This window comes from Ailuropoda melanoleuca, chromosome 1 (assembly GCF_002007445.2).
Source record: "Ailuropoda melanoleuca isolate Jingjing chromosome 1, ASM200744v2, whole genome shotgun sequence".
NCBI lineage: Eukaryota > Metazoa > Chordata > Mammalia > Carnivora > Ursidae > Ailuropoda > Ailuropoda melanoleuca.
In genome coordinates, this window is record NC_048218.1 from 63,449,878 (window position 1) to 63,476,374 (window position 26,497).

At 36.9% G+C, this 26,497-nt stretch overlaps 1 protein-coding gene across 1 annotated transcript in view; it reads left to right on the forward strand.

Annotated features, from left to right (window-relative positions):
* The window catches only part of STXBP5L (syntaxin binding protein 5 like), a 404,610-nt gene extending 396,305 nt beyond the window's left edge, over positions 1–8,305 (forward strand). The window contains exons 27-30 of the mRNA XM_034659194.1: positions 3,068–3,233; positions 5,718–5,829; positions 7,390–7,610; positions 8,172–8,305. Coding sequence (XP_034515085.1) covers positions 3,068–3,233; positions 5,718–5,829; positions 7,390–7,610; positions 8,172–8,213 — 541 coding nt within the window. The 3' untranslated portion in view covers positions 8,214–8,305. The remainder of the gene's footprint in view (positions 1–3,067; positions 3,234–5,717; positions 5,830–7,389; positions 7,611–8,171) is intronic.
* Positions 8,306–26,497: the final 18,192 nt, after the last annotated feature.

Below are 26,497 nucleotides of genomic sequence, written 5' to 3' on the forward strand. Positions count from 1 at the left end.
AAAATGTTGAAAAAAATCAGAGACTATTTCATAATATTTGAAAATTATATGAAATTCAAATTTCAATGTCCATAAATAAAGGTTTTTTTGGAATGCAGCCGCACCCATTTACTTACATAAGTCTGGCGGCTTTTGCATGACAAGGCAGAATTTAGTAGTTGTAACAGAGACCTTAGGACCTACAAAGCCTACAGTATTTAGTACCTGGCACTTGAATAAAAGTTTGCCAACCCCTAGTATAGATTATTCTTTCAGGAAATTTTGTGGTTAAAAAGAGAGATGAGAGGGGCGCCTGGGTGGCACAGCGGTTAAGCGTCTGCCTTCGGCTCAGGGCGTGATCCCAGCGTTCTGGGATCGAGCCCCACATCGGGCTCTTCTGCTATGAGCCTGCTTCTTCCTCTCCCACTCCCCCTGCTTGTGTTCCCTCTCTCGCTGGCTGTCTCTATCTCTGTCAAATAAATAAAAAATCTTTAAAAAAAAAAAAGAGAGAGAGATGAGAGACAGGAAAGTAGTTCAAGAGCAAAACTAGGTTTTCAAGAGTGTTTTTACTGTTTTATTTTCTTTAACAGGGAGACATGAGTAGATTTGTAACTCAAGGAAAAGTAAAGTTTTGAAAAAAATAAAAACAATCATTTATTCTCTTCTCATTCTCTTAGATATTTCTGGTTCTTTTTCTTCTTATCTGGTTTCTCTTTCTCAAGCTGTTTTTCGGTATTTGTCATGAAAATCATTCCAGTCTTGTTTGAAAATGATGACTTAACTCCTAGAATGCCTTAGTTTCAAGGGGAAAAAAAATGTATATCCACATAGCCTCCCCTCCCCTAAGCTCCCATTTAGTCACTCCAAATTTTTATTTTAAAGTAAAAGACATTAAACTGTTGTCACAATTGAGATTTTTAGCTTGATAGTGATTATCCTATTTTTGCAAAATTTTAGTGTGTCTTGTTTTCTCAGATGATTTTAGGTATATCTGAAAATTAATTTCCATTTAAATAAATATGTGCTACCATTGACATTTTGAGGAGGGAAATTTCTTGAGAAATGGAAAACTACAACAGAGTTTAAAAAACAGCAGGAGTCATAACAACAGGAGAGTTAAGATGATATCTCTGTCTTCCTCTCTTTGTAAAAGCTGCTTTCTATGATAATGGCTACTTTAATATTATGTCCTAGTAGAAAATTTTCACGTGTCCCTGAGGATCGCAAAAATGTTTGAAAGGAAGTTATTTTGGGATGATTTTAGTAATATACTAAGCGTGGCTAGGAAATAATATGAGGTTTGAAGGACAGAATCCTTCGAATTGGCATTACCAATTGATCATCTTCCCATGCTAAGTATTTTCCTAGAACTTTCCAGATCCTATCAGAAATGAACTATACTTAGTCCGTTCTTCTCAAGTCCTACCTTTCTGATAGTTGGCAGGTAGCTAATGATTGTTTATATGCTAACGTACCCCAACCTAGAAAATAGTAGAAATGGATACTAGAGGCTTATCTATAAATGAGTTCTCAAACTGGGCTGTGACAGCCATTTTTAGTGAGAACCATTGTTAGTTTTGTGAACTATCTTCTTATAAAGTGTCCCCTGCACAGAAAAAAAAAATCTATTTTTCAGCTTCAGAATCACTTAGTTCCGTGCTCACTTTGGCACTACATATACTAAAATCACCTAGTTCCTAGTCTTTAGCAATTGAATTACTCTTTTCTTTTTCCTACCTAAAGTAATTATACCATTTTTGTTTTCTTAGCTAATTTTTATTATGCTACATAAATAATGTAGTTTATCAGAAAAGTCCATTGGCATCCCTTCCGCACTGCCACCCATTAATTTGACTGAATCTATCCTGGTTTGGACTCATATCCTAAAGATCTTAATTACTTGAAACGCCATAGAAGTCTTTGAAATCCAGTATATAATTTACATTTACAGAACACCTCAGTTCATGCAAAACACAGATCAACTACTCAACAGCCATATATGGCTAATGGCTACCATATTGGACAATATAGTGCTAGAACCTATGGAAAGCTTATTCTAATTGCACAGATTTCAGGTCCCATTTTATATGATAAAGTTCTAAAGCTTTACTTGTAATTATAAACTACTTTTGTAAGAGAAATCAGTACTTTTTTCCAAGGTACTGGTTTTATGATCTGGGATAACTTAAAATCATTATACACATCATAATCAGTTGAATGATTTCAAAGCTTGAGATTTAATGACAAATTTATTTTTCTCCTTTTGGCATTAGAGGTGTGATCTAAAACCAATGAGATTATTTTTTTCAGGAATTTGCAAAACTGGCTCATGGCAGTATCCGAAGGGACATTCTAGTGAATATTTAAGCAAAACTATGGGCTACAGCATTAGGATAAGACTATAGGCATTTGGTAAGACACTTGAGATGAGTGGTATTCACTTGGTTATGCAAATTCTGATCTATTATCTGTAACTTATTCTCATTCCCTTATAACCTTAACCATGTTTATTTGTTAATCATGCCTTCAGCACAGGTGACCTAAGTGGTAGGCAATTTGTTTATCCTGTGTACAGAGGAAGTAGAGGAATGGGGACCAAAGCCACTCCACTGCCAGGCACAGTGAACTGGATCCATTCCACGTGTCCATCAGTGCATAACCTCCTCAGACTCAGGAGTTGTGCCTTAAAAGGAGATAGTACGCCAAGTGTGCAGTGAGCCACTTTCTAGCTGTGGTGTTTCTGCCATAACCAAATACTATAACCATATTGTAGCAACCTCTGAAATGGTGCAAAAAGTATCCTGAAATTGATGGCCACTGCATTTAATCCAACCTTCAAGGATATCTGCTAAGTATCTGTGTGGATTAAGATTAAAAAAGGACTGGGCCCATGATTTGTTGTGTGTATATGATTTTATATGAAAGTCTAGTTTTTTACCACTGAGACTTCAAGAGAATAAAAAGAAACAACCATAATATAGTTATATAAAAATAATTTTTTTATGTAAGGGTCTGCACATTTTACACAGAGAAATTAAAGCTTCTAACAACTTAAATATGAAATGTGGATTTGCTTTTTTCCATTCAGCCTACCTAGTCTTCGCCCAATGTTGGATGTTAATTATTTGCCACTGACAGACATGAGGATAGCACGGACATTTTGCTTTACCAATGAAGGCCAGGCATTATACCTCGTCTCTCCTACTGAAATTCAGCGGTTAACATACAGCCAAGAGATGTGTGATAATCTACAGGTAGGTCAGGCACGGTTATGAATAAACATTGGACACGGTTGTAAAAAGAGAACGAGAGAGATATCTAAAAGCTAAAATATTATTGGGCCAAGCAATAAATATGCCTTCCCTAGAATATGTTTTGAATATATGTTCATCATTGTGGCCCTGTCAAGTTTAGTGTGGGTCTAGGTATACCCAGAAAAAAATAAGAAAAAAAGGGGAAGTGAGAGGGAGAAAGTGAAGATCATACATATTAATGTTTGATTTTTTTGTTTGTTCATTTTATTCTTTGTGGGGGTTTTTTTTTGCCTATGGAGAATCCTCTGTAAGATTATAAACCCTCTAAAAAGAAAAGATTATAAACTCTCTCCCTTCAAGTTGGGGAATATGCATGTACACACAAAAATTTTGCATATAATTCAGGGAGCTCATGGACTCTTTTTTTGAAGAAATCTTAACTTTGATTAAGAGCCATACAAAATAAATACATTTCTTGTGGGCTACAGTTGGGCACTTGTCTTTTATCATAGCAGTAAGCAGAGCCTTGAAAGAGAATAAATATAAATGCCATCTAACCTTGGATAAGCAGTTACAAAATTTTAAAAGAGCATCTTAGAGATTTAATTGGTTCAACCCTCTTATTTTACAAACAAGAAAACTAAAACCCACCCATTTTAATACAGAGGTTGAGAGTATAAACTCAACTATTTCAGTTGTATTTTGCCCACTTGTATAACTTTGGGCATTTTACTTAACCCACCTATATGCTCTGTCTTGGAGCACTTTTGTAAGAATTAAGTAATAACACTGAGCACAGTGCCTGGAACATAGTATATTTTAAAAATAAACAATAATGTTCTTATTGTTATTCAACAAATAATTATTGAGCTGTTACCATATGCCTGGTACTTGGGTAGGCTGTAGGAATACGGTGATAAAACAAGATATGAGTCCCTTACCCACTAGTGTGGAGGGAACTAAGTAAAGAGACAACCAGGCACTCTGTGGAAGAGACTGCCTATATGTGGCTGTGCCAACACTGGAGAGACATGGAAGAGGGGCCTCTGGGTTGATGGGACAGCAGAGAGGGCTAGTTAGAAAAGGGTTGTTAAGGGGTGAATAGGAGTTGTCAATAAGAGTGGATGGCTGGGGATGGAAAAGGAAATGATATTCCTGGCAGAGTAGTGGCATGCAAAACCCCAGGGATTCAGGAAACTGCCAACAAAGTTCAGAGTTAGTGAAAATGATGGAGGGATAGTGCTGGAGAATTATTCCAGAGCAGGTCTTGGAGTACCTCGTAAGAGTCTAAGGTATCTGGCATTTATCCCAAGGGCAACAGGAAGTCATTAAAAAGGTTTAACAGATTTGTTTATGAAAACAAATATTCTGGTTACACATGGTTACATCTGGTTACACATGGTTGAAGAACGAGGGAAAATAATTAGGAGGTTGCTGTTGTTGTTTTAATAATTAAGGCCAAAAATAACAGTGTCTTAAAATAAGGCAACCAGCAGTGAGAATGGATAAAAGTTAGCAGATTCAATAGCTATGAAGTGTAATCAGTTGGATTGGAGGGTTATTAGATATAGCAGTGAGGGAAAGGAAGGAATTAATAATGATTCCTGGGTTCCTGGCTAAGTAGACGATGCTGCTGTTTTCAAAGAGAAGGGATCCAGGAGGAAGAAGAGTGCAGGTCTGGTGAGTAGAGGTGAGAGGAAGAGGATGAAGAAAGTGAGGCTGCACATTCATAGACAAACTGATATTAGGTCACAGATCTCCTGACTTCTGGTTGAAGTTCCTTCCTCCATACCAATGGTTCTCAAATTTTGGTCTGTTTCAGAAGGACCTGGAGAGCACATTAAAAATATAGGTAAACAGAACACATCTATGTAGATTCTGATTCAGTACGTGTGGAATAAAGCCCAAACATCTGTATTTCTAACAAGGTATTTTCCAGTCATCCTAAAACACATCAAATATTGAAAAAAATTGTATGGAGCTGCCTATTTTAACTCATTTGTCTTGAACCATTTCCTAGTTTTGTACTTCATATAAAAATAAATCCAAACGTCTTCCACATATTTCAAAGGCTTCCCTCTTCATAGGGTTGCCCATGCTTGATTCGGGAAAGGGGGTTAGGATAGGAAAGAGGCTATGGTAATTGAAAAATGATCCTAAATCCAGATTGGGAGTCATCGATCAGGTGAAAATTAATCCCAAGGTAAATATATTAGCTTCTTATGTTTCCTAACTGTAAATGGGAGAAAAGAAGAAGGTAGAAAAATGAAAATTTTCAGATGTCAGTTACTAGAGAAGGAAAGGAAAAAGAGGTAGAGAAAGAGATGCCAGAAACAAAACTGGGAGCAAAGCAAAAATCACCAGGAAAATACATGGAAAGCAGACTATCTTTTCATTCTGTGCTTTAACATACTACAGTGTTATCTTTTTTCTATCACTTTATTTTTAGTTACTCTAATGCTTTTTTGTTTGAATTTGATACAGGACATGCTAGGAGATTTGTTTACTCCCATAGAGACACCAGAAGCTCAAAACAGAGGCTTTCTCAAGGGACTGTTTGGTGGAAGTGGACAAACATTTGACAGAGAAGAGCTCTGTGAGTAAACTCCTGATTATGAAACTGTACTCAAATTCTAGGCTAGGTTTTTTTGCTTCTATACCATGAAAACTTTTTTTTTTTACCAAACATGAATAAAATCAGTTACTTCATATTGGGAAATAGTTTAACTAAAACAGTACGTGCAATTCATGCAAATAATAAGTAATCTAATAAATACATGATTTGCAAGTAGATCATACCTGCAAGGCAGGGTGGAGATACTCAGTTACTAAATTTTGGAAAAAATGTTTGTGAATCTGCCTGCCTTTAATCACTGCTGAGAAACAGATTGTTTATTCAGAACACAAGGTTTTCAATGCTACAGAATAAATTACTTTAAAATTCTTCCAGTGAAACTCTGATGAATAATCGAAAAGAAGTAGAAAGATACTAGGGAACATTTTCAGAAAGAATGTATTTCCCAGAATATTTCAGCCCTATTTGGTCTTGCAGATCAAAACTTTTCTGTTGAACTTTTAACCAAGTAAAAGGTCTAGGTGCCTCCATATGATAGAATACTATTCAGCCATAAAAACAAATGAAGTTTGACACATGCTACAACAGGGATAAAACTTGAAGACATCACGCTAAATTCTTAAAGAAAAAGGCCACATATTGTATGATTCCATTTATGTGAAATGTCCAGAATAAACAAATCCATAGACAAAGAAAGTAGATTAATGGTTGCCAAGCACTGGGGCATGGAGGGAGAGTGACTGCTAATGGGCACAGAGTTTCTTTTTGGAGTAATGAAAATGTTTTAAAATTAGATAGTGGTGATACCACACTAAAACCACTGGATTGTACATTTTACGTATATAAAGTATGCAAATTATATCTCAATAAGGCTCTTATTTTTAAAAACAATACATTTTGATATCATTCCTAATGTTACATCCTTGAGAATGCTCACTAAATTTCTACCAAGATAGATGTCTTTCAATAAAAATTTCCCAAAAATTCATTAAAATTAAACTGAACTTTGTAAATGATAGGGAAATTTTTATTCTTTTATGAAGTAACAAAATTTCAACACATGTATACTAATGTCCATCATGCATGCCCTGTTCTCTAGTATTTGCTTCCCCCACCCATATCTTAAAACAGTAACAACAACTAGGCCTACAAAGGATGACAGCAAGATGAAGAGGGATGGTAGGAATGAAGACGGGCAAAAATTTAAACAAACAGACCTAAGATTGGAATAGACCCTGATATGGGTTAAATATGAGATCACATATATTTTGAGCGTCCTAATTCAGCAGTGTCAAAAAATGCAATGACGCCATATTGCATGGAACCCACACGCATACACACAAAGATAGGCAGTAACAATGTGATTACCTCACAGTCTCAGACTCTTTCATAGACATTTTTTGTGGGTAAAACCTAGCATCTCCATATACACATCTTAGATGATGGGACCAAATATGTCTCTCTGTCAATGAGAATTATGACAGTAGAATTTAAGGTAAGTACTTTGGTGATAAACTTGATTCTAATTATTTGAATTACTGACAATATGTCTTAAATTGCTATTATGGCTTGAATCCCCAGTTGGGGAAGCTTCAGCGGGAAGAGCATCTCGCAGCCTTGCACAGCACATTCCTGGACCAGGTGGTATAGAAGGGATGAAAGGTGCTGCCGGAGGGGTGATAGGAGAGCTGACACGCGCTCGGATCGCCCTTGATGAGAGAGGACAGAGGCTAGGAGAGCTGGAGGAGAAAACCGCAGGCATGATGACCAGCGCGGAAGCATTTTCCAAACACGCACATGAGGTAAACTGCTTAATACAGGCATCTTCATACAGTAATAGCTTGAAACACTGGGGCCCTGCACAAGAAAGCCCATAGATGCCACTGTAAGTAATCCCGTGTGAGAGTCAGGGTAGTAACCCGGATCTCGTTATAAGTATCATAATTCCCTCAGCATTTGGGAGAAAAACGTTTTTAAATACTATATTAATACTTCTTTAGCTTAGGAGATAATTTAAAAGAAAATGATTCATTGGTTCTCATACATTGGGTCTAGATTGTGCGTCTGCTACTAAAAACGTGCTTAGGTACATTACATGATCCTCCCACCCACCCAAAAAAGGGGTGAGGGGCACTCGAAGCTCAAATCCACACACTACTTTTTGCTTCAATCATTAAAAATCAGCTGAGTCTTTACAGCTTATTTTTAAAAAATCTTTTCATATGTGCTTTATTTTAAAAAATAAAGGAAGTTTTATAAATTTTGAGATTTTGATATGCATGATTAGCTCAATATGAGCTTGCTTTGATTAGTACTTTTAAAGATTTTTAAAAACATTTTATGTGACTATTTTTTCTTTGCAGTTAATGCTGAAATATAAGGATAAGAAATGGTACCAATTCTAAACTTCTAAAGAAGCTGTGACTGCTTTGAGAAACCATTATTCAGGGAAACCTAATTTATTCCCAGCATCACTATTCAACTTGCTAGAAGCCAGTTTCTTCTACAAAATGTTCCATTACAGTCCATCTGAAGTTATCATAAGGGGAATTTATTAGAGACACTGTACAACCCAAAGGCTGGAACCCTGGTTAAAATCCCAAGACACGGCTGAATTTGCCTTTTCCCAACGTGGAATGGAGCTATCATCTTGGCATGTCGTTTGCTAAGGATTTACATTTAGGAACTACGGGGAGTCCTTCTGATTTGAAAAAATCCTGTACAAACAAAAGCATTAATGCACTTAATGAAAAAAAATCTTTGCATGATAAATTAACATCTTAAGAGGAAAAGAAAAAAAGCATGTTGTGACAGAAGAAAAAAAGATTTATGGCAAACTATTTTTATAAATTGGGCCACACCTGACAATTTAAAAGATCTGCATTAGAAGATATCAGTGTATTTCAAGTACATTTGCCATACCCAACTGAAAAAGAAAACCAGAGTTTTCTTCTCATCTATAACTTTCCTTATACTAGGACATCATTGAATTCTTATGGCAAGAGTCTGATTAATGTTTGTCTCTCCATAATACTCTACATCATCACAGTTTCCAGTCATAATTNTCTTATGGCAAGAGTCTGATTAATGTTTGTCTCTCCATAATACTTTACATCATCACGGTTTCCAGTCATAATGGAGTATTGCCAGGATAGTCAGTCATTCCTAACACAGTTATTTCCATTTGTCACCTTCAGAACAAGTGGCTATTTTTAGTCATCAACCGTGCAGGATTCGGTCACCTCAAAGCATTTTTTTAGACTGGCTTGTGCTCTGCAGGGGAGTTGATGATAAGTTTAGGAAAACTGCAGGAACAGTGCAGTTAGCTTTGAGAATTGATTTCACACACTCTGGTTTCAGTTTCTAAAGGGATATATTTTTAAAGCTCCATTTGTATCTTTGTCTGCCAATTACACAGTATATTACTGTTCAAGCCCAGTGGTGTCTTCAATCCAAAGGTGCTCTTGCAGCCTGACACTCACAGACCAAACTGGTCATTCTCTTTAGTATGATTCAGTAAAACCTCAGTTAATGTTTTGGGAAAGGGATTCTGATTTATTGTATTTCTGATTAACAAGGGCTTTCATCAATAAATACTTTTTGGTTCAATACTTATTATTGAAAATCTTTATAAAATGTGGTATTTTTGCTATCTTGGCTTTAGTCACCATTATGGACAACCGAAATAGAGAGTTTAATGATACAAAATCAATAATTTTGTCACTCATTAGACTAAATGATATAAGCCACAAATTATGTCAGTAGATACCAAACACCTATTCCTTATTAAAAACTATTTTAAAAGTGAAATAAGGAATACCCTTAGTATGATACAAGTAATCTGTCATAATAGCAAACACTAAAGGCAAAAAAAAAAAAAAAAAGACACCTGATATCATTATCTGACATGATTCTGGAAGTTAAAAAAAATCATAGAAAATGAATATATGCAGGTTCTAGGACCCATCCTGCAATATGTTATTCCTTCAAAAAGAATCTTTAAAAAAAATTAATGGGCTTGGCTTAATGAATTTTGATTATTCCAGGTCTTACTAGATTTGCATTTGTGTTTCCTAAGAAGTCACCATTTTTCCTGAAGTCCAGGCTACTTTAGGAGCCCAAAATAGTATTTGTTTGCTTTCTTAGCTTTTTAAATTCTTAGCTTATTTTTTTTTGAAGTGGCACTTCCTTTAAATGTTCTCAGTAATTTTGAGAAAAGCAAAGATGGTAGAGTCAGAAAATGTATACCAGCAAAGCATTTCTCAGAGTCCTTGAATTCTCTTAATTTCTCAAAAAAGCTTCTTCGTGAATTTCACCACTCCTGAGAACAGCCTTAGAGTAACAGAACTTGACTTAGAAATACAAACATCATATATAAAATTATACAGTAAAAGTAGTAAGGAAACCTGAGATCAGAATTTAGAAAACATTCGTAGCCAAACTATAGTACACTACTTGTACCTCAGTTTTAAGAACCCAGTTTTCTGATTTTTCTGAACTAATACTTTATCATTTCTATAATTTAAAGAAAAACTGAAAGAGCAAAATATTTTTTTTAAGAACAATTAAATTCAGACCATAGTGGCATCAAATTCAATGACTATCTCTGAAGCCCTCCATAAGATTTAACTTGTCGTATATCAGGGTTTCTCAACAGTTCACCATTAATAGAAAATTCTTTGCTGCAGGGGACTGCCCTCTACACTGCACGATGTTTAGCAACATCTCTGGCCTCTATCTCCTAGATGCCAGTAGCAAGCCCAGAAGAAAACCAAAAATGTCTCCAGCCATTGCCAAAATTGCTCCCAGCTGAGAGCCACTGTTCTACATTATTTAAAGACAGATTAAATGTGAATATGTAATATACGTCCTGCATAAAATTAAATATCATAAGTGCACAGTACCTTAAGAAGATAAATTATTATACCCAAACTTACACATGTGGTTCATATGCAATAAAATGATATTTTGGAGAAAGCTTATACAAATCAGTGAAAAATAACAATTACAGAATATTTTAAAGCATACAGAGAAAACACCAAAAAGAACATAGCATTTCACAGAAGTGCTTAAAACTCTGCCTCTAATGAATAAATCAAACGTTTAGAATTAGCACATCAATTGGAAGTGAATAGGTGCTTCTGAAATGCTTTTAAAGAATAAATTATTTTAAGTAGTTTAAATATTGTTTCTATGACCCTTTCTTAAAATGTAAGGGTAACTTCATCTCCCAAACTCCTGATTAGTGGAATACAAATTAATGAGGTTTTACTGTATCAGAATTATATTTATAATTCAGAGAGACAGCAATAACAAGAATCTGATGTGGATGTGATTTTTCTCTTTGAACATTTCTGTTCTGTTGCACCGACCTTAGCATGCACATGTGTGCACACACACACACACCATCACAACCACCACCACTATCTTATCATCATCATCTTTGGAAAATGAGTACTGTTGATCCATGTAATTCTTTACATCTCTCTTCTCTACTATTTAAACGTCTTGCCTCTATCTTGGAACATAAGAAAAATACTCCTAGTAACTTAGACAATGATAGAGAAAATGACTCTGAGCCTGTCTCATCAAAATTACATTATATCTACTATGGTGGCCTCAGAAGATAAGGCTTGCAAACCACAGTCTCCAAGTTGACCTTATCTCCCTATGATTCCCTCAGGAGATAGCCCTTCTTAATGTCCCAGGAGAAAATGGGTCTTTGTGCTTTATTCACCAATGAGAAGCTAGAAGTATTTGTTTCCCTGGTTCTAATAATGTGAGCAATAATCCCTACCATGAAATCATCCATTAACCTTGGTGTTTGGAGGGAAGGATGATTGATTTATCATTTATTTTAATCCCCTACAAAAGCAGTACTACTAACTTTGCTTCCTACACTTGAGACTCAGATTTAGTACCCCAATCACCATCATGGTCATCATCTAAATTTGGAAGAATAGTGACAGAACTGAGAGAGATGTTTTCTGATAATTTAGTCATAAAGATAATTTTTCAAGTCTTTTATATAACCTTGGAGTGATTCTCAAGTTAATAAATCAGAATCCAGTTTTCTATTCCTTAAAGATGTTGAGGGATTATAAAAGGAAAAAGTTTACTGTTGGAGTCCCTTTTTATGTGACCTATGTGTCCAATTTTAAATGTACCATCTGTTATCTGCATTAAGGTATCTCCAGGGCTTGAGAAAGGAAAAAAAGAGAGAAAGAGAGATTATGCCCAAGGTTGGTTGAAGAAGATAAAGATGAACTCTTTTAAATACTTGGTTATAAAATGTTTGGCAGAAGGGAAAAATGAAAAAGTCTAAAAAAGTGAGCTAAAAATCCTCTCCTTGGTTTAGGATCACTAGGACAACCCAGGAGAATATCTGTGATTATAGTCTGGCCCCGTGGAAAGACATTATAACTTGACCACTTTCTTTGAGAGGGCAATGCCGAAAGGACTCAGACATTTCTATCAGGCTTTGCCTTTGCATCAGGAGAAAAGTGGTAGCCTTCACAACTTCCTCACCTTTGTCTTCTGCAACACCAACCCCGTTATTGACTACATACTATTTCATACACACACTGCTCCAGGTGCCAGAGATACTCACCAGTAAGTCATATATTCTGGATGGCACCATTCCAGGGAGAATGGTTGTTGTGTAGCAAGTTTAGTGGACATATTTGCATATAACATAGCCCTAAAGGGACAAAATGCAGAAGATAAGGTCTGACTTTGGAAAGTAAGAGGAAGTGCCAATTTGGTGCAAGAGGATTGGGGTGGGGAGGGAGATGGGAGCCAGAGTTAAGTGGAAGAGGTTTTGATAAGAAACCAGAGGCACAGGTGGCGGCTTTTATTTATATATTTATGTAGGGAACTGATTCTCAACCTTGGCTGTACATGAGAATCACCTAAGAAGCTTTGAAAATGCCAATTATATCAAAATCTCTTGGAGTGTGACCAAACATTGTTATTTTTTGAAAGCCCCCAGCGTGGTTCCAAGTGTCAGCCAAGGCTGACAAACATAGCTTTTAAGCTGATTAAGGAAGACATATTTGTCTACCTCGGCTGGTATCCAAGCCCCACTTCTGAGGAATCATGGAAGGCAAGATGCAAGAGATGCAGTGTCGTCTGGATTGAGAATTATCATGCTGCAACGCAAAACAAATATTATGTGCACATTTCTGACCAGGCAGTGCCCCACTGACTTTTAATAATTCTTTGTGATTTTCTCCCATGTGACTTGGCCATTATTCCGATTCAAACATCCAGGTTTTGATTGTCTTATACATGTGACATCACAAGACACCAGAAGAAATATAAGAAATTCAACAGCATGTAAAGCTAAGTGGAAAACTAATTCTTAATAGTTGGATAGTGGAAATTAAAACAATCATTTATTAAATCAGGCCCAAATTTATTATTCATTCTTCATTTGGAGGAGACATGGGTACTAGGTACCTCTTCTGCTATGGTATATTTTATTGGACTTGACCTTAGCAAGAATGAAGAACAGCAGTTCCTTTTTGATTGTTGTCTTAGCTCCCAGGGCCACTTGGATTTATTTTCTTAGTTATTGGACATGTGTTTAAAGGCTGAAGAGTGTCTATAACTCACTATCTGGCCTCCAGTGCCCTGAGAGACTGTTTTCACCTTCAAAAAGGGAGACTCTGCCTATCCAAGGCAATAATCCTCAATGAGAAAATGTGAGAGCTCTCTCCTCTTTAACTGCTCCCCTCTGGTATTGGCCCGTGCTTCTCAACTGCAAAGCCAGAAAATAAACTAGGTGGTGGTCATGGACAAGTGTACACAGAATCAAAATCTCTAATAACCTATAATTTTTAGTACTTAATTATGTGATGTTTTATTCTAGGAAATAAGAAACAGATGACATCATTGATGTATCTTTCTTTCATCTTCAGAATTTTTGCATCTTTTCAGAAAATGACAAATTACTATTTTTCTGTTGCACTCAGCAATTGTGACTATACTTAAAATTCTTGTAGTCTGTAGAGATATCAATAAAATTGTATATGTTTGTACATAGATGCTCTTATGTTATGATGTCATGCACTACTAAACATTTTTGCGAAGATTAAATACGGACAGAGGGAAGACTTTCACCTACAACACTTTGAACCATGGTTTTACAAAGTATACTTGCTTTAAAAAGGTAGAGAGGTGGTGGGAGAGCACTGTACACATTTGGGTGAACTAAAAAACAGAAAGAAAAGACTAAACACAAGTTCTCCAAACTCACAGATTTTGCTAGAATTATTCATCTAAAAGGATAGAATAGCACCCCAAGCATCCCCAAATTGCAAACTGGGGAGTTGTGTAACTTTTTTATGGAAGATTTTACAGACAATTTTTGAGGATGTTAATTGATTAGACCTTTGGTGAATTACAAGTAAAACTAAGTTTGGTGAGGATGCAGAATAAAAATCTGAGGCTGAGTAAGATGTACTCACAAACTCAATATTCATACGTTACTTCTTGACTTCTTTAAAGCTCAGGCTTTAATCCCATTCAGGCAAAAACCATAAACTATTGTGGGTTTATATCTTCCTAGTGGTTATAATGAACATTCATTAACCCCACAACTTCCAAAAGTCCCCCAGAAAGACATTGCTGTCCTGCTCTCCTGGCTTTCATCTGCACAGTTAATTCCTCTTCAGGCACTTTTTTTATATTTACCTATACTGTGGCCTTAGCCAACTAAGCTTATTCTACCAAATGCTATCTAATTATCTCAAGAAAATTTTCCTATCACCACAACTTTCCTCCTAGTTTTGGTTCCATATAAAAAAAGAAAAAACCAACCAACCAACCTGAGGCTAAGAAATGTTTTTCAATCAAAAGTGCAAATGTAAAAACAGACCCTTTAAAATCCAAATGTTCAGTCTTCCCTTCAGAATTTTCTCAAAAGGATCCTCACCTTCTTTGAATGACAATCACTCGGGCCTCTCATATCCGCATTCAAACTGAAATGACTTCCTTCCTTCCTTCTCCTCACCCCTTCCTTCCTCCTTTTCTATTTTTCCATTCATTCAGTCCAAAAGTTGATCAACCTAAGCAAGTTGTGGATGACAACCCCATGCAAGGAGGGCATAGTAGCAGGGTGCATGTGACAGCCCAGAGGACAGAGCTGGAGTGAGGTGGCTGGCCTGCCGTCAGCGCTCAGGCAGTCAGTGATGGCGGCCTGTGAGAGGCAGTCACTGGAGCAGGGCAGAAGGCAGCCCAGCAAGTCAGGAGATTAGGGACCAAGCAATTAAGTAAATACTTGAGGATACAGGATCCAGGATTTTTACTGATGGATAAGTACAAATAAAAGGGAATGTGAGAATAAATCCTGTAATACTGGATTAGAATTGGAACTGTCAGTGTGAGTTTTATTTATATGCATACGTACATACACACATATCCATGATGTAAATGTTGTTCATATATATATAGATAGATATCTATATATATACATATATATAGATATCTATCTATATATATATACATATATATAGATATCTATCTATCTATCTATCTATATATATATATATCTCCTAATTCTGACCACTGAGAGGACTGGGAACACCACCCCAGGAACATAAAGCATACTTAGTGCTTGGATTTTGACTGTTAAGAAATAGCTGATTTCAAGGCTGGAATATATTTTTATTACAGAAAATAAAATATTCAAAAAATGATGGAGATGTGTCAAAAGGACACAGAAGCTAGCTTGAAAGGGCCCACACAGGTCAAATCAGGAATAATTTGAGTATCAGAAGTAATAATAGTAATTGAATAAAATAGCTACCCATGAGTCCACACTGATGTTAATTAATTAGGAGAAGGGAAAGCTCATCCTCACAATAGAATGTCCACCAGTAAATGTGGATAGAATTTTTAAATTACTCTTTGTCAGTCACTGTAGAAATTAGGGGCAATAAACCAATGAATGCTAAGACTCGTGAGTTAAAATGGAATGAAAGAACAGGATACTTACATAGTCCCAAAGCATCTTCACAAAAACTACTTGTTAATCAAAAAGAAAAAATATAATTTTAAACTACAGAAACCTGGTAGACACTCTTTTAAACAAGTCATCTAAGTTACCACCACCAACAAGGGAACAAATCAACATCATGTGCCATCTGACAGCATGTAATGAGAAGACAGCATCACCTCTGTAATAATTCTGCCAAAAATACACAACCCAGGTCTAACCATGAGGAAATATTGGACAAAATCAAATTGACAGACATTCTATAAATGACTGCCCTGTATTTAAAATGACCAAACTCATGAAAGTCAAGGGAAGATGGATGTTCCAGATTTAAGGAGACCAGAGAGTCATGACAACTGCGTATAACATGTGATCTTGGATCGGACCCTTTTGCTATAAAAAATATAATTGCAGCAATTCACAAAACTCACTTGAGTGGGATTCTTGGTACTATTCCTGAAACTTTTATTTAGGTTTGAAATTACTTCAAAATAAAAATATAAAAATAAAACTATTTCAATTTTGTCAAATTACTTGCATTTTAATGCCATTGTCTTCTACCTTTCATAACAAATGGACAACTGCTTTATGGGTTTAGAGTAGTTTTTCAAGATGGTTTGGGAAGACAACCATTACTTAAAATTTTTCTTTTAAAAATGTGTTTTGATTAAACAAATAATACATGAGTGTATATTTATAATCACACCAAAAATAAAGATAAAAGAAAGCGAAAGTTTCCTTCGGTGGCCTCTTACCCTTTTCTATTCATAGTTACTAGTTTGTTGTTTCCTTCCATTTTTCTATGCTGCAACATGCTTACTCATGTACCTATTATGTCATAGACACCTTTCTACCATCAGTATTTATAAATATCACTCAGTCTTTTTAACTTACTTATATTATTCCATGGTGTCCATAACACATAATTTCTTACCATTCCTCTACTAGTAAACATTTCGATATTTCCCTGATTAGTGAATTGAATACCTTTGTGGACACCCTACAGAAGATTGGACACCCTACCCAACATTTGGTTTAGATGTTGAAACTGATCCACCACACATATCCTAAGAGTGTATGAAAAGTAAAGCTTCCTGGGGAGATCCGTAGCTCCCAAACTGGTCAAAAATAGCTTTGAACATAAGAAGTAGGAAGATCGGTAGGAGAAGAAAGGGAAGAAGAAGGGGAGGGAAACAGAAGGGGGAATGAACCATAAGAGACTATGGACTCTGGGAAACAAACTGAGGGCTTCAGAGGGGAGGGGGGCGGGGGATTGGGATAGGCTGGTGATGGGTATTAAGGAGGGCACGTATTGCATGGTGCACTGGGTGTTATATGCAAACAATGAATCATGGAACTTTACATCAAAAACTAGGGATGCACTGTATGGTGACTAACATAATATAATAAAAAAATATTATAAAAAAATAGCTTTGAAAACACAGGCTGGGGGTTTTTATGTGGTTAGAGGGTGAGGCCAGGATTTGTAGGAAGGAGTTCGCACAATAAAGAAGGGAGCACCCAGTCTTGCTTCTCAGCTTACCCAGAGGTGGGGCAGAGGCAAGAGAGGATGAGACTTAAAACTTGTCAGCAAACAGCAAAAAATGGAGTCATACTCTTTATTACAGGTCACTTTTCTATTATTCATTTTTATAACAACCCTGGAAATCAATGTAGCCTATTTATTTTCTATAACTGATTTTTCCTTGAGTCTTCCTAAAGGCCATTCAGATAATCTCTTCCTGTTCCTTTTAGCAAGACGGGCTTCCTGGTTTAGAGGAAGGCTCATGTGACCTCATGGCAAGGAAAGTGGGGTAATGGTTCTTGTGCTTCCCTGTGAGTCCTCCATCATTCATTCTATAATAGTGGTTGGTCTGGTCCACACACTTGAGCACCTTTCACTGATTTGTACTGAAGTACAATTAGTGAATGTGTGGCTTCTTCTCTTCTGTTTGGAGCAGTGCCCTGTGGTCCTCACTTGCTAACTCAGCCTTATCTAGATTCCGGACCCCTTCTGGGTTCTCATGCCCTGGCCCTGGATTAGACTGTTCTGTATATTAGATGTCTGTCATCCCTTTTTCATACTGAGGATTTTCTTTCAATGTAATCAGATTTTATAATCTTTTAGCTTTATGACTTTTAAACTTTGTTTAAAGGTCTGTCTATAAAATAATAACTCATAACCTCTTTAATCTCATAGTTTTATTTTTACATTTAGGCTTTTAATCCATCTGGAGTTTTGAAATAGAGATCTAATTGGTATTTTAAGAAATGGGTAACATATCACTATACCCCCTTTTCAAAAAATATTTTATTTATTTATTTGAGAGATAGAGTGAGAGAGAGTGAGAGAGCAAAAGCAAGGGGAGCAGCAGAGGGAGGGGGAGAAGCTGGCCCCCCACCAAGCAGGGAGCCCAATGCGGGGCTTGATCCCAGGACCCTGGGATCATGACCTGAGCCGAAGGCATACATTTAACCAGCTAAGCCACCCAGGGGCCCTAATACCCCCTTTTATTGAATGACATCCTTTTACCACTAACTTGAAATGACATCTTAATTTTCCATATACATAAATGTCTGTTTTCTAAATTCTTTAGTCTGCCCTAGTAATTATTTGTCTATTACTGTGTTATCTTTATAATCTGTCCTAATATCTGATAGATATCTTTGATCCTTTGCAGGTTTGATAGGTATTGATTTTATTTCTCTAGGTAACTTTTAGAATATCACCTATCTAAAAAAAAAGTCCCCTTGAGAATTTCAATGAAATTACAGTAAATTTATAGTTAACAAATAATGATGTTTTTTGCTGTCATCACTTCCTCTAGGACATCTTCATCCCTTTTGTCACAACCATTTTCCTCATTTATATTGATAATTTTGCCTTCACTAAATTTTTTATGTTGCACATCCAGAGTATCTTTGATAGCATCAGTATCAATATTTCTAGTCAGCTATTTCTTCTGTAACTCTATGTTTGATTTGAATTTCATTTCTAGTGTTGTCATTTTTCATTTCTCTGGTGCACTTCCATCTTGATTAGCCAATTTCCTCTTTTGATTACCCATTTTTGTAAAATGTCACATGAATTTAACACTAGGAGACCAAAAGTCAGTGTTGCTACATGTTTTACTGTCTGTGCTTAAAATCAGTGACAGATGTGCAGTGACCAATTATGGACAGACTTTGAAAGAAGTGATGTATTTGGTAACTCATTGTGATGTATGTGTTAGTGTCCTATTAGTGCTGTAACAAATTACTACAAACTTACTGGCTTAAAGCAACACAAATTGAAGAGTGGCATCACTAAGCTGGCGACATGGATCATTCCCAACCCCACACCCCCTCACAAGAACAACTAACTGTACACAGACAAGACACCAATGAGAAAATCCTAGAACACACAGGGCTGAGACTGAAGCATCCCCCTGGACCAAGGAGACTGAGACAGACCACATTACAAGGGAAAAGGAGTGGCTACACTGACCACACTGACTCACCCCCAGATCAGCACAACATGACACCAAGAAGTCTCCCCTAAGCCTATGGTTTCTCCAATGGGATAAGAGCCCACGGTGGACATCCAGATCCCTTAGCATTGTGAGTCTCTTCTTGGGGGTCCCACTCCAGTCTTGCCCTAAGGGGATCTCAGGGGAATCTTCAGATTGTGACAGAAAAGGAGGGAGAGACTTCCAACAACCAGCACTTGGATCTTGGCAGACCAAGGTCTTACTTATAGCACCCAAGGAGAAGTAACAAACAGCATCTATGGTCACCTGCAGAGCCAAGACAGTGGTATAGTCTGACCAGGGAACTTGGCAGGGTGCAGGTTTGCTTGATTTAAGACCTCAAACAAAGAGCCTTTCCAGCCCCGGAGCCTGGTCTGCCCTCATCTCCCACCATGCTCCTCCCCGCCCCTACTGTCCAGGCAGGGATGCTGAGTTATGGCCCTACCCACTGTTCAATGTAACTCCTAGCCCTCCCTATCCAGAAAGCCTGGCCAGAAGATCTGAAAGTTGCATAGCCCAGCAATGCTCAAGTGTAGAGTCCAGCAGGCAGATCTGGTCATCCGTACAGCAAAGCCAGTGGCAACATTCTGCCAGGTAACTTGGGGCACAGGTCAGCAACAAAGCGCCTTGCCAGCCTTAGAGCCAATTACCCCACTCTGCCCAGTGAGGGGAGCTGGTTCATAATCCCACTCACTGATGAATGTGATTCCCAGCACTGCACTACCAGAAAGTCTGACAGGAACACCTGGGAGGCTAGTTGGAGGCAGCTCTGCTGCTCTGCTCAGGTAGAGAAGCTATTTCATAGCCTCATTCACTGTTGAGTATAGCTCCTAGTCTGTCCTGACCAGAAAGCTGGAACAGATCATCTGGGATGCTGCTTGGAGCTGGCTCTCCAGCCCTGCCTGGGAAAGGGAAATAACTTATAGCCACACCCACTGCTGAGAAGGCTCCCAGCCCTGCCTGACTGGGAAGCCTGGCCTTAGCACCTGGGAATCTCTGGAGCCTAACCCATGGCCCTGATTACAAAATCACTTGAGTGAAGAACATGACCAGCAGCTCTGCATGCTCAGAACCAAGACAGTATCCCCATCTGTCCAGGCAGCTTAACATGTAGGTCTGTCTGATTTGATTCCAAATAAGAATATTACCCACCTTGGGGCATGTATGGGGTCCTGTCTGGACAGGGAAACTAATTCCTACCCCCAGCTACTGCCGTTACAGTCTTCCCCACCACCCCACCATCCCCAACCAGAGGACCTAATAGAATACATGGAAAGCTACAGAGCCCATCCTACAGCCCTACTTAAAGTGGCACTTGAAAAGAAAGCACAGATTGGAATTCTCTCCATCTGCATAGCAAAACCTGTTTGGCCAGGAAATTCAGTGTGCAGCCTAGCCTGATTTGGGGCCCCAAACAATGAGCAGTATAGGCCTTGGGGCCCATTCTGGTGCCCTGCAAGGACAGTGAATCTAATTTATAACCACACCTGCTACTAAGTATAGTACCTAGTCCCAATCTTCTAGAAAGCCTGATCAGAGAACCCAGTCAACCACAGAACCTATCTTATATTCTCTTTACATCATGGAACCAAACCAGCAGTCCTATCCAACTGTTCTCAATGAGCAGCATCCCCTTGCCCTTCAACCTCAAAGCATGGATAATGGCTTTGCCCCAAAACAGAGCCTGATAATAAGCCCTATGGCCCAAGGACATTATAAGCTGAAAACTTCCAGAACACCAGTGGACTGGTGAAGAACTATCTCTACCAAAGTGAACCCATAAAGTCTAGAAAATAAAACAATTTACTAAAATGTACAGAGACCAACAAATAGAATCAAGGATCACAAAAATCAGGTAAATATGACACCACCGGAGGAAACTAGTGACGCTCTAATAACTAACCATATAGAAATGGACATCAAAGAATTTAGAATGGGTGCGCCTGGGTAGTTCAGTCAGTTAAGTGACCAACTCTTGATCTCAGCTCAGGTCTTGATCTCAGGGTCATGAGTTCAAGCCCTGCATTGGGCTCCACACTGGATGTAGAACCTAATTTAAAAAAATCAGAATGATTCTCTTACAGAAGTTTAATGAACTATAAGAACACACAGACTACTGAACAAAACTAGGAAAACAATGCATGAACAAAACAAGAAGTTCAACAGAGAAATATAAACTATAAAAACAAACAAACCAGAAATCCTAGGGTTGAAAAACAAAATGACTGGAGTGAATAATTCGATAGAGAGCTTCAGCAGTACACTCAACCATACAAGAGAGAGAATCAGTGACCTGGAAGATAGGATATTTAAAGCTGTCCACTCAGAGAAGCAAGAAGAAACTGGTTTGAAACTGTAAATCAATAACAGGAGAAAACCTGGAAAAAGTGCAGATACATGGAAAGTAAACAATGCTCTCATGAACAACAAATGAATCAAAGAAGAGATTAAAGAGAAAATAATAGAGTTATTTGAGACAAAAATGGAAACACAACATACTAAAACTTATGGGATGCAGTGAAAGTAGTTCTAAGAGGGAAGTTCATAACCATAAACACTTAAATTAAGAAACAAAAAAGATCTCAAATAATCACCCTAACTCTATGGCTCGAGGAACTAGAAAAAGAAGAAAAAACTAAGTTGAAAGTTAGAAAGGAAGGAAATAATATTAGAGTACAAATAAATGGAATAGAGAACCGAAAAACAATAGAAGAGACTAACAAAACTAAGAATTCATTCTTTAAAATGATAAACAAAATTGACAAATCTTTAGCTTAGACTAACCAAGGGAAAAAGAGGACCTGCATCAACAAATTATAAATGAAAGAGAAAACATCATAACTGATATCAAAGAAATACAAAGAATTATAAGAGGCTGTTAGGAACAATTATCCTCCAACAAAGGATACTGACAACCTAGAAGAAATGGAAACATTATTAGAAACATACAACCTATCAAGACTGACTCAGAAAAGAACTGAAAACTTGAACAGAGCAATTACTAGTAAGGAGATTGAATTACTAATCAAAAACTTCCCAACAAACAAAAGCTCACGACTAAATGGCTTTATCGGTGAATTTCACCAAACATTCAAAGAATTAATGCCAATCCTCAAACTCTTCCAAAAAATCAAAGGGGAGGGAACACTCCCAAACTCATTTTACAAGGCCAACATTACCCTGATACTAAAGCCAGAAAAGGACACTACAAGAAAAGAGAACTACAGGCCAATGTTCCTGATGAATACAGATGCAAAACTTCTCAAAAAAATGCTAGCAAAATGAATTCAACAGCACATTAAAAGGATCATTTACCATGATCAAGAGGAAATCATCCCTGGGATTCAAGGATGGTTCAACATACACAAATCAATACTATGATACAACACATTAATAGAATGAAAGAAAAAAATCATATATTCATCTCAGTGATGCAGAGAAAGCATTTGACAAAATTCAACATCTGCTCACAAATCAGGTATGGAAAGAAGTACCTTAACATAATAAAGGCCTTTTATGACAATAAACCCACAGCTAACATCATACTCAAGGGTGACAGGTTGAAAGCTTTTCTTCTAAGATTAGGGACAAGAATGCCCACTCTCACCACTCATATTCAACAAAGTACTGGATGCATAATTAGGCAAGAAAAAGATAAAAAAGTACCCAAATTGGAAAGGAAGATGTAAAATTTTTCTCCATTTATCAATAACATGATTTTATATGTAGAAAATTCTAAAGACCACAAAAAAAAACTCTTAAAACTAATCAACAAATAAAGTTGTAACATACAAAATTAACATACAAAAATCAGTAGTGTTTCTAAAANAATTGGAAAGGAAGATGTAAAATTTTTCTCCATTTATCAATAACATGATTTTATATGTAGAAAATTCTAAAGACCACAAAAAAAAACTCTTAAAACTAATCAACAAAGTTGTAACATACAAAATTAACATACAAAAATCAGTAGTGTTTCTATACACTAAAAACAAATTATCTGAAAAAGAAATAAAACAATCCCATTTACAATAGCATCAAAAACAAAAAACTTAGGAATAAATTTAACCAAGGAGGTGAAAGAAATTGAAAACTACAAAAGAAGAAAGAAATCAAAGATGACACAAATAAACGGAAAGGCATCCTGCATTCATGGACTGGAAGAATTAGTAATGTTGAAATGTTTATACTACCCCAAATCATCTATAGATTCAATGCAATCCCTATCAAGATTCCAATGGCATTTTTTACAGGAGATGAAACAATCCTAAACTTTATATGAAACCACAAAAGACCCCAAATAGCCTACACAATCCTGAGAAAAAAAGAACAAAGCAAGAGGCATCACACTGTCTGATCTCAAACTATATCATAAATCTATAGTAATCAAAACAGTATGGTATTGGCATAAAAACAGACACACAGACCAATGGAACAGAATTGAGAACCCAGAAATAAACCCACACATGTAGGTCAACTAACATTTGACAAGGGAGCCAAGAATACTTAATGGAGGAAGGACAGTCTCTTCAATAAAAGGTGCTGGGAAACCTGAATACTCGCATGTAAGAGAACGAAACTAAACCTCTATCTTACATCACTCACAAAAATTAATTTGAAATGAAAGACCTAAATTTAAGAACTGAAACCACGAAACTCCTTGAAGTAAACATAGGAAAAAAGTTCCTGACTTTGGTCTTGGCAATGAATTTTTGATATGACACCTAAAGCAACAAAATAAAAAACAAGTGAGACCACATCAAACTAAAAAGCTTCTGCACAGCAAAAGAAACAATCAACAAAATGGAAATATAACAAATTGAATGAGAAAAAATACTTTCAAATCTGATAAGGAGTTAATATCCAATATTAAAACTCCTTCAAGGGGTNAATAAATAAATAAATAAATAAATAAAACATTCAATAGCAAAAACAAAACAAAAAACCCACAGAAAAACCTCTAATTAATCAAATTAAAAAATGGGTAGAAGATCTGGATAGACATTTTTCCAAAGAAGATACACAAATGACCAACAGGTACATGAAATGGTGTACATCATTAATCCTCAGGGAAACGCAAATCAAAACCTCACACCCATTAGAACGGTATCATCAAAAAGACAAGAAATAACAAGTGTTAGCTAGAGAAGTGTTGGCTGGAGAAAGGGGAACCCTTGTGCCCTGTTGGTAGGAATGCAAACTGGTGCAGCCACTGCGGAAAACAGTATGAAGATTTCTCAAAAAATTAAGAGTAAGACTACCATATGATCTAGTAATTCCACTTCTGGGTATTTACCTGAAGGGAATGGGAACACTTATCGAAGAGGTGTATCTGTGCTCCCGTTAACATCATTTACAATAGCCAAGATGTGTTAAACAACTTACGTGGCCATTGGTGGATGAATGCATAAAGAAATTGTGGACCACATATTCAATGGAATATTATTTAGCCATAAAAAAGAGGAAATTCTGCCATTTGAGACAATATGGATGGACCTTGAGGGCAATATGCTAAGTGAAATAGGTCAGACAGAGAATGACAAATATTGTATGATCTCACTTATATGTGGAATCTTTAAAAAGCAAATAAACTCATAGAAAAAGATATGTGGTTACCAGAGGCAGAGGGTAGGGGAAGGGGAGAAATAGAGAAAGATAGTCAAAAGGTACAGACCCCAGTTACAAGAGAAATAAACACTGGAGTTGTGATGTACAACATGAGGACTATAGCTAACACTACTGGACTGTATATTTGAAGGTGCCAAGAGTGTAAATTCTAAAAGTTCTCATCACAAGGGAAAAAGCTCTTAATTTTTTTGGTATCTAAATGAGGGGATGGATGTTAACTTATTTCGATAATCATTTCACAATATATATAAGCCAAGTCATTATTCTGTACACCTTAAACTTATACCATGCTGTGTGTCAATTATATCTCAATAAAACTGAAAAACAAACAACACTGATTATCTTACTATTTTGGAGGTCAGAAGTCCAATATAGTCTTATTGGGCTGAAGACAAGGTGTTGGCAGGGCTGCGTCCCTTCTGGAGGTTGTAGGGGAGAATCCACTTTTATTCCATTGCCTTTTCCAGCTTCCAGAGACTGCCTGCATTCCTTGGCTGATGGCTCCTTCCTCCATCTTTAAAGTCAGCAGCACATCATCTTCGAATCTCAATCTGTTTCCTTCTTCCCCATCTTCCTCTGACTCTGACCATCTGCTTTCCCCTTATAAGGACCATTGTGTTTATATTGAAACCACCTAGATAATTTCCCCAACTCAAGATCTCTACCTTAATCACCTCAGCAATGTCCCTTTTGACATGTAATATAACATGGTCACAGGTTTGGGGGATTAGGATGGGGATGGGGGGCATTATTCTGCTTACCACAGTGCTCTTCTCTTATTTACATAATGATTTGTGGACTGAAGAGCTACCAGTGAAGTCTGAACTGGATCCAATTACTCAGTTAATATACCATGGGAACTGAAATTTCAATAGTGTGATTAGGGGCACTAGTGTTATTTAAATAAACCATGGTAACTGGAATTTGTGCATAACTGAACTACGCATAGCAAGGGCTGCCTATTTTAAGTCCAGCTGATAACTCGAAAGGATAAGATGCATGGGACTACACATCCAGCACCGCTGCTGCAGAAATCAGGTGGAAATGACCTAATATTCACACTCATATTTAGAGAAAACTCACAGAAAACCAAATGAGCCTTCTCTTGTGCTGGATCTCAAGGCCACTTGAATACTGACAGCACTACAGCTTTTCTGAGACACATGGTACAGGTGAAAATGTAACTCGAGAAATAATGATATAACTTCCCTCTTATCTGTGCCATCTTCTGCCCACTCCCTCTCACCTCCCCCCCAAAACATGTCTATTTTGTGCACTAATATGCGACTACTAATACTGTATCACTTGGTATAAAGCAACTATCTTTTTAAAAATTTCTAGTTAATAAACATAAAAGAACTCTTCTGATAACTGATTAAGAATATAAGAAACATTTCCTATGTGCACAGACACTGTTGAACAAACACAAGAATGCAAACCCTAGAATAAATTAAATAAATACATAAATAAATAAATAAATAACTAGGAACACAGATTTCTGACACTTAGATGAAACACAATTTAAAAACTGGACTGCTGACATAAAGTTTCT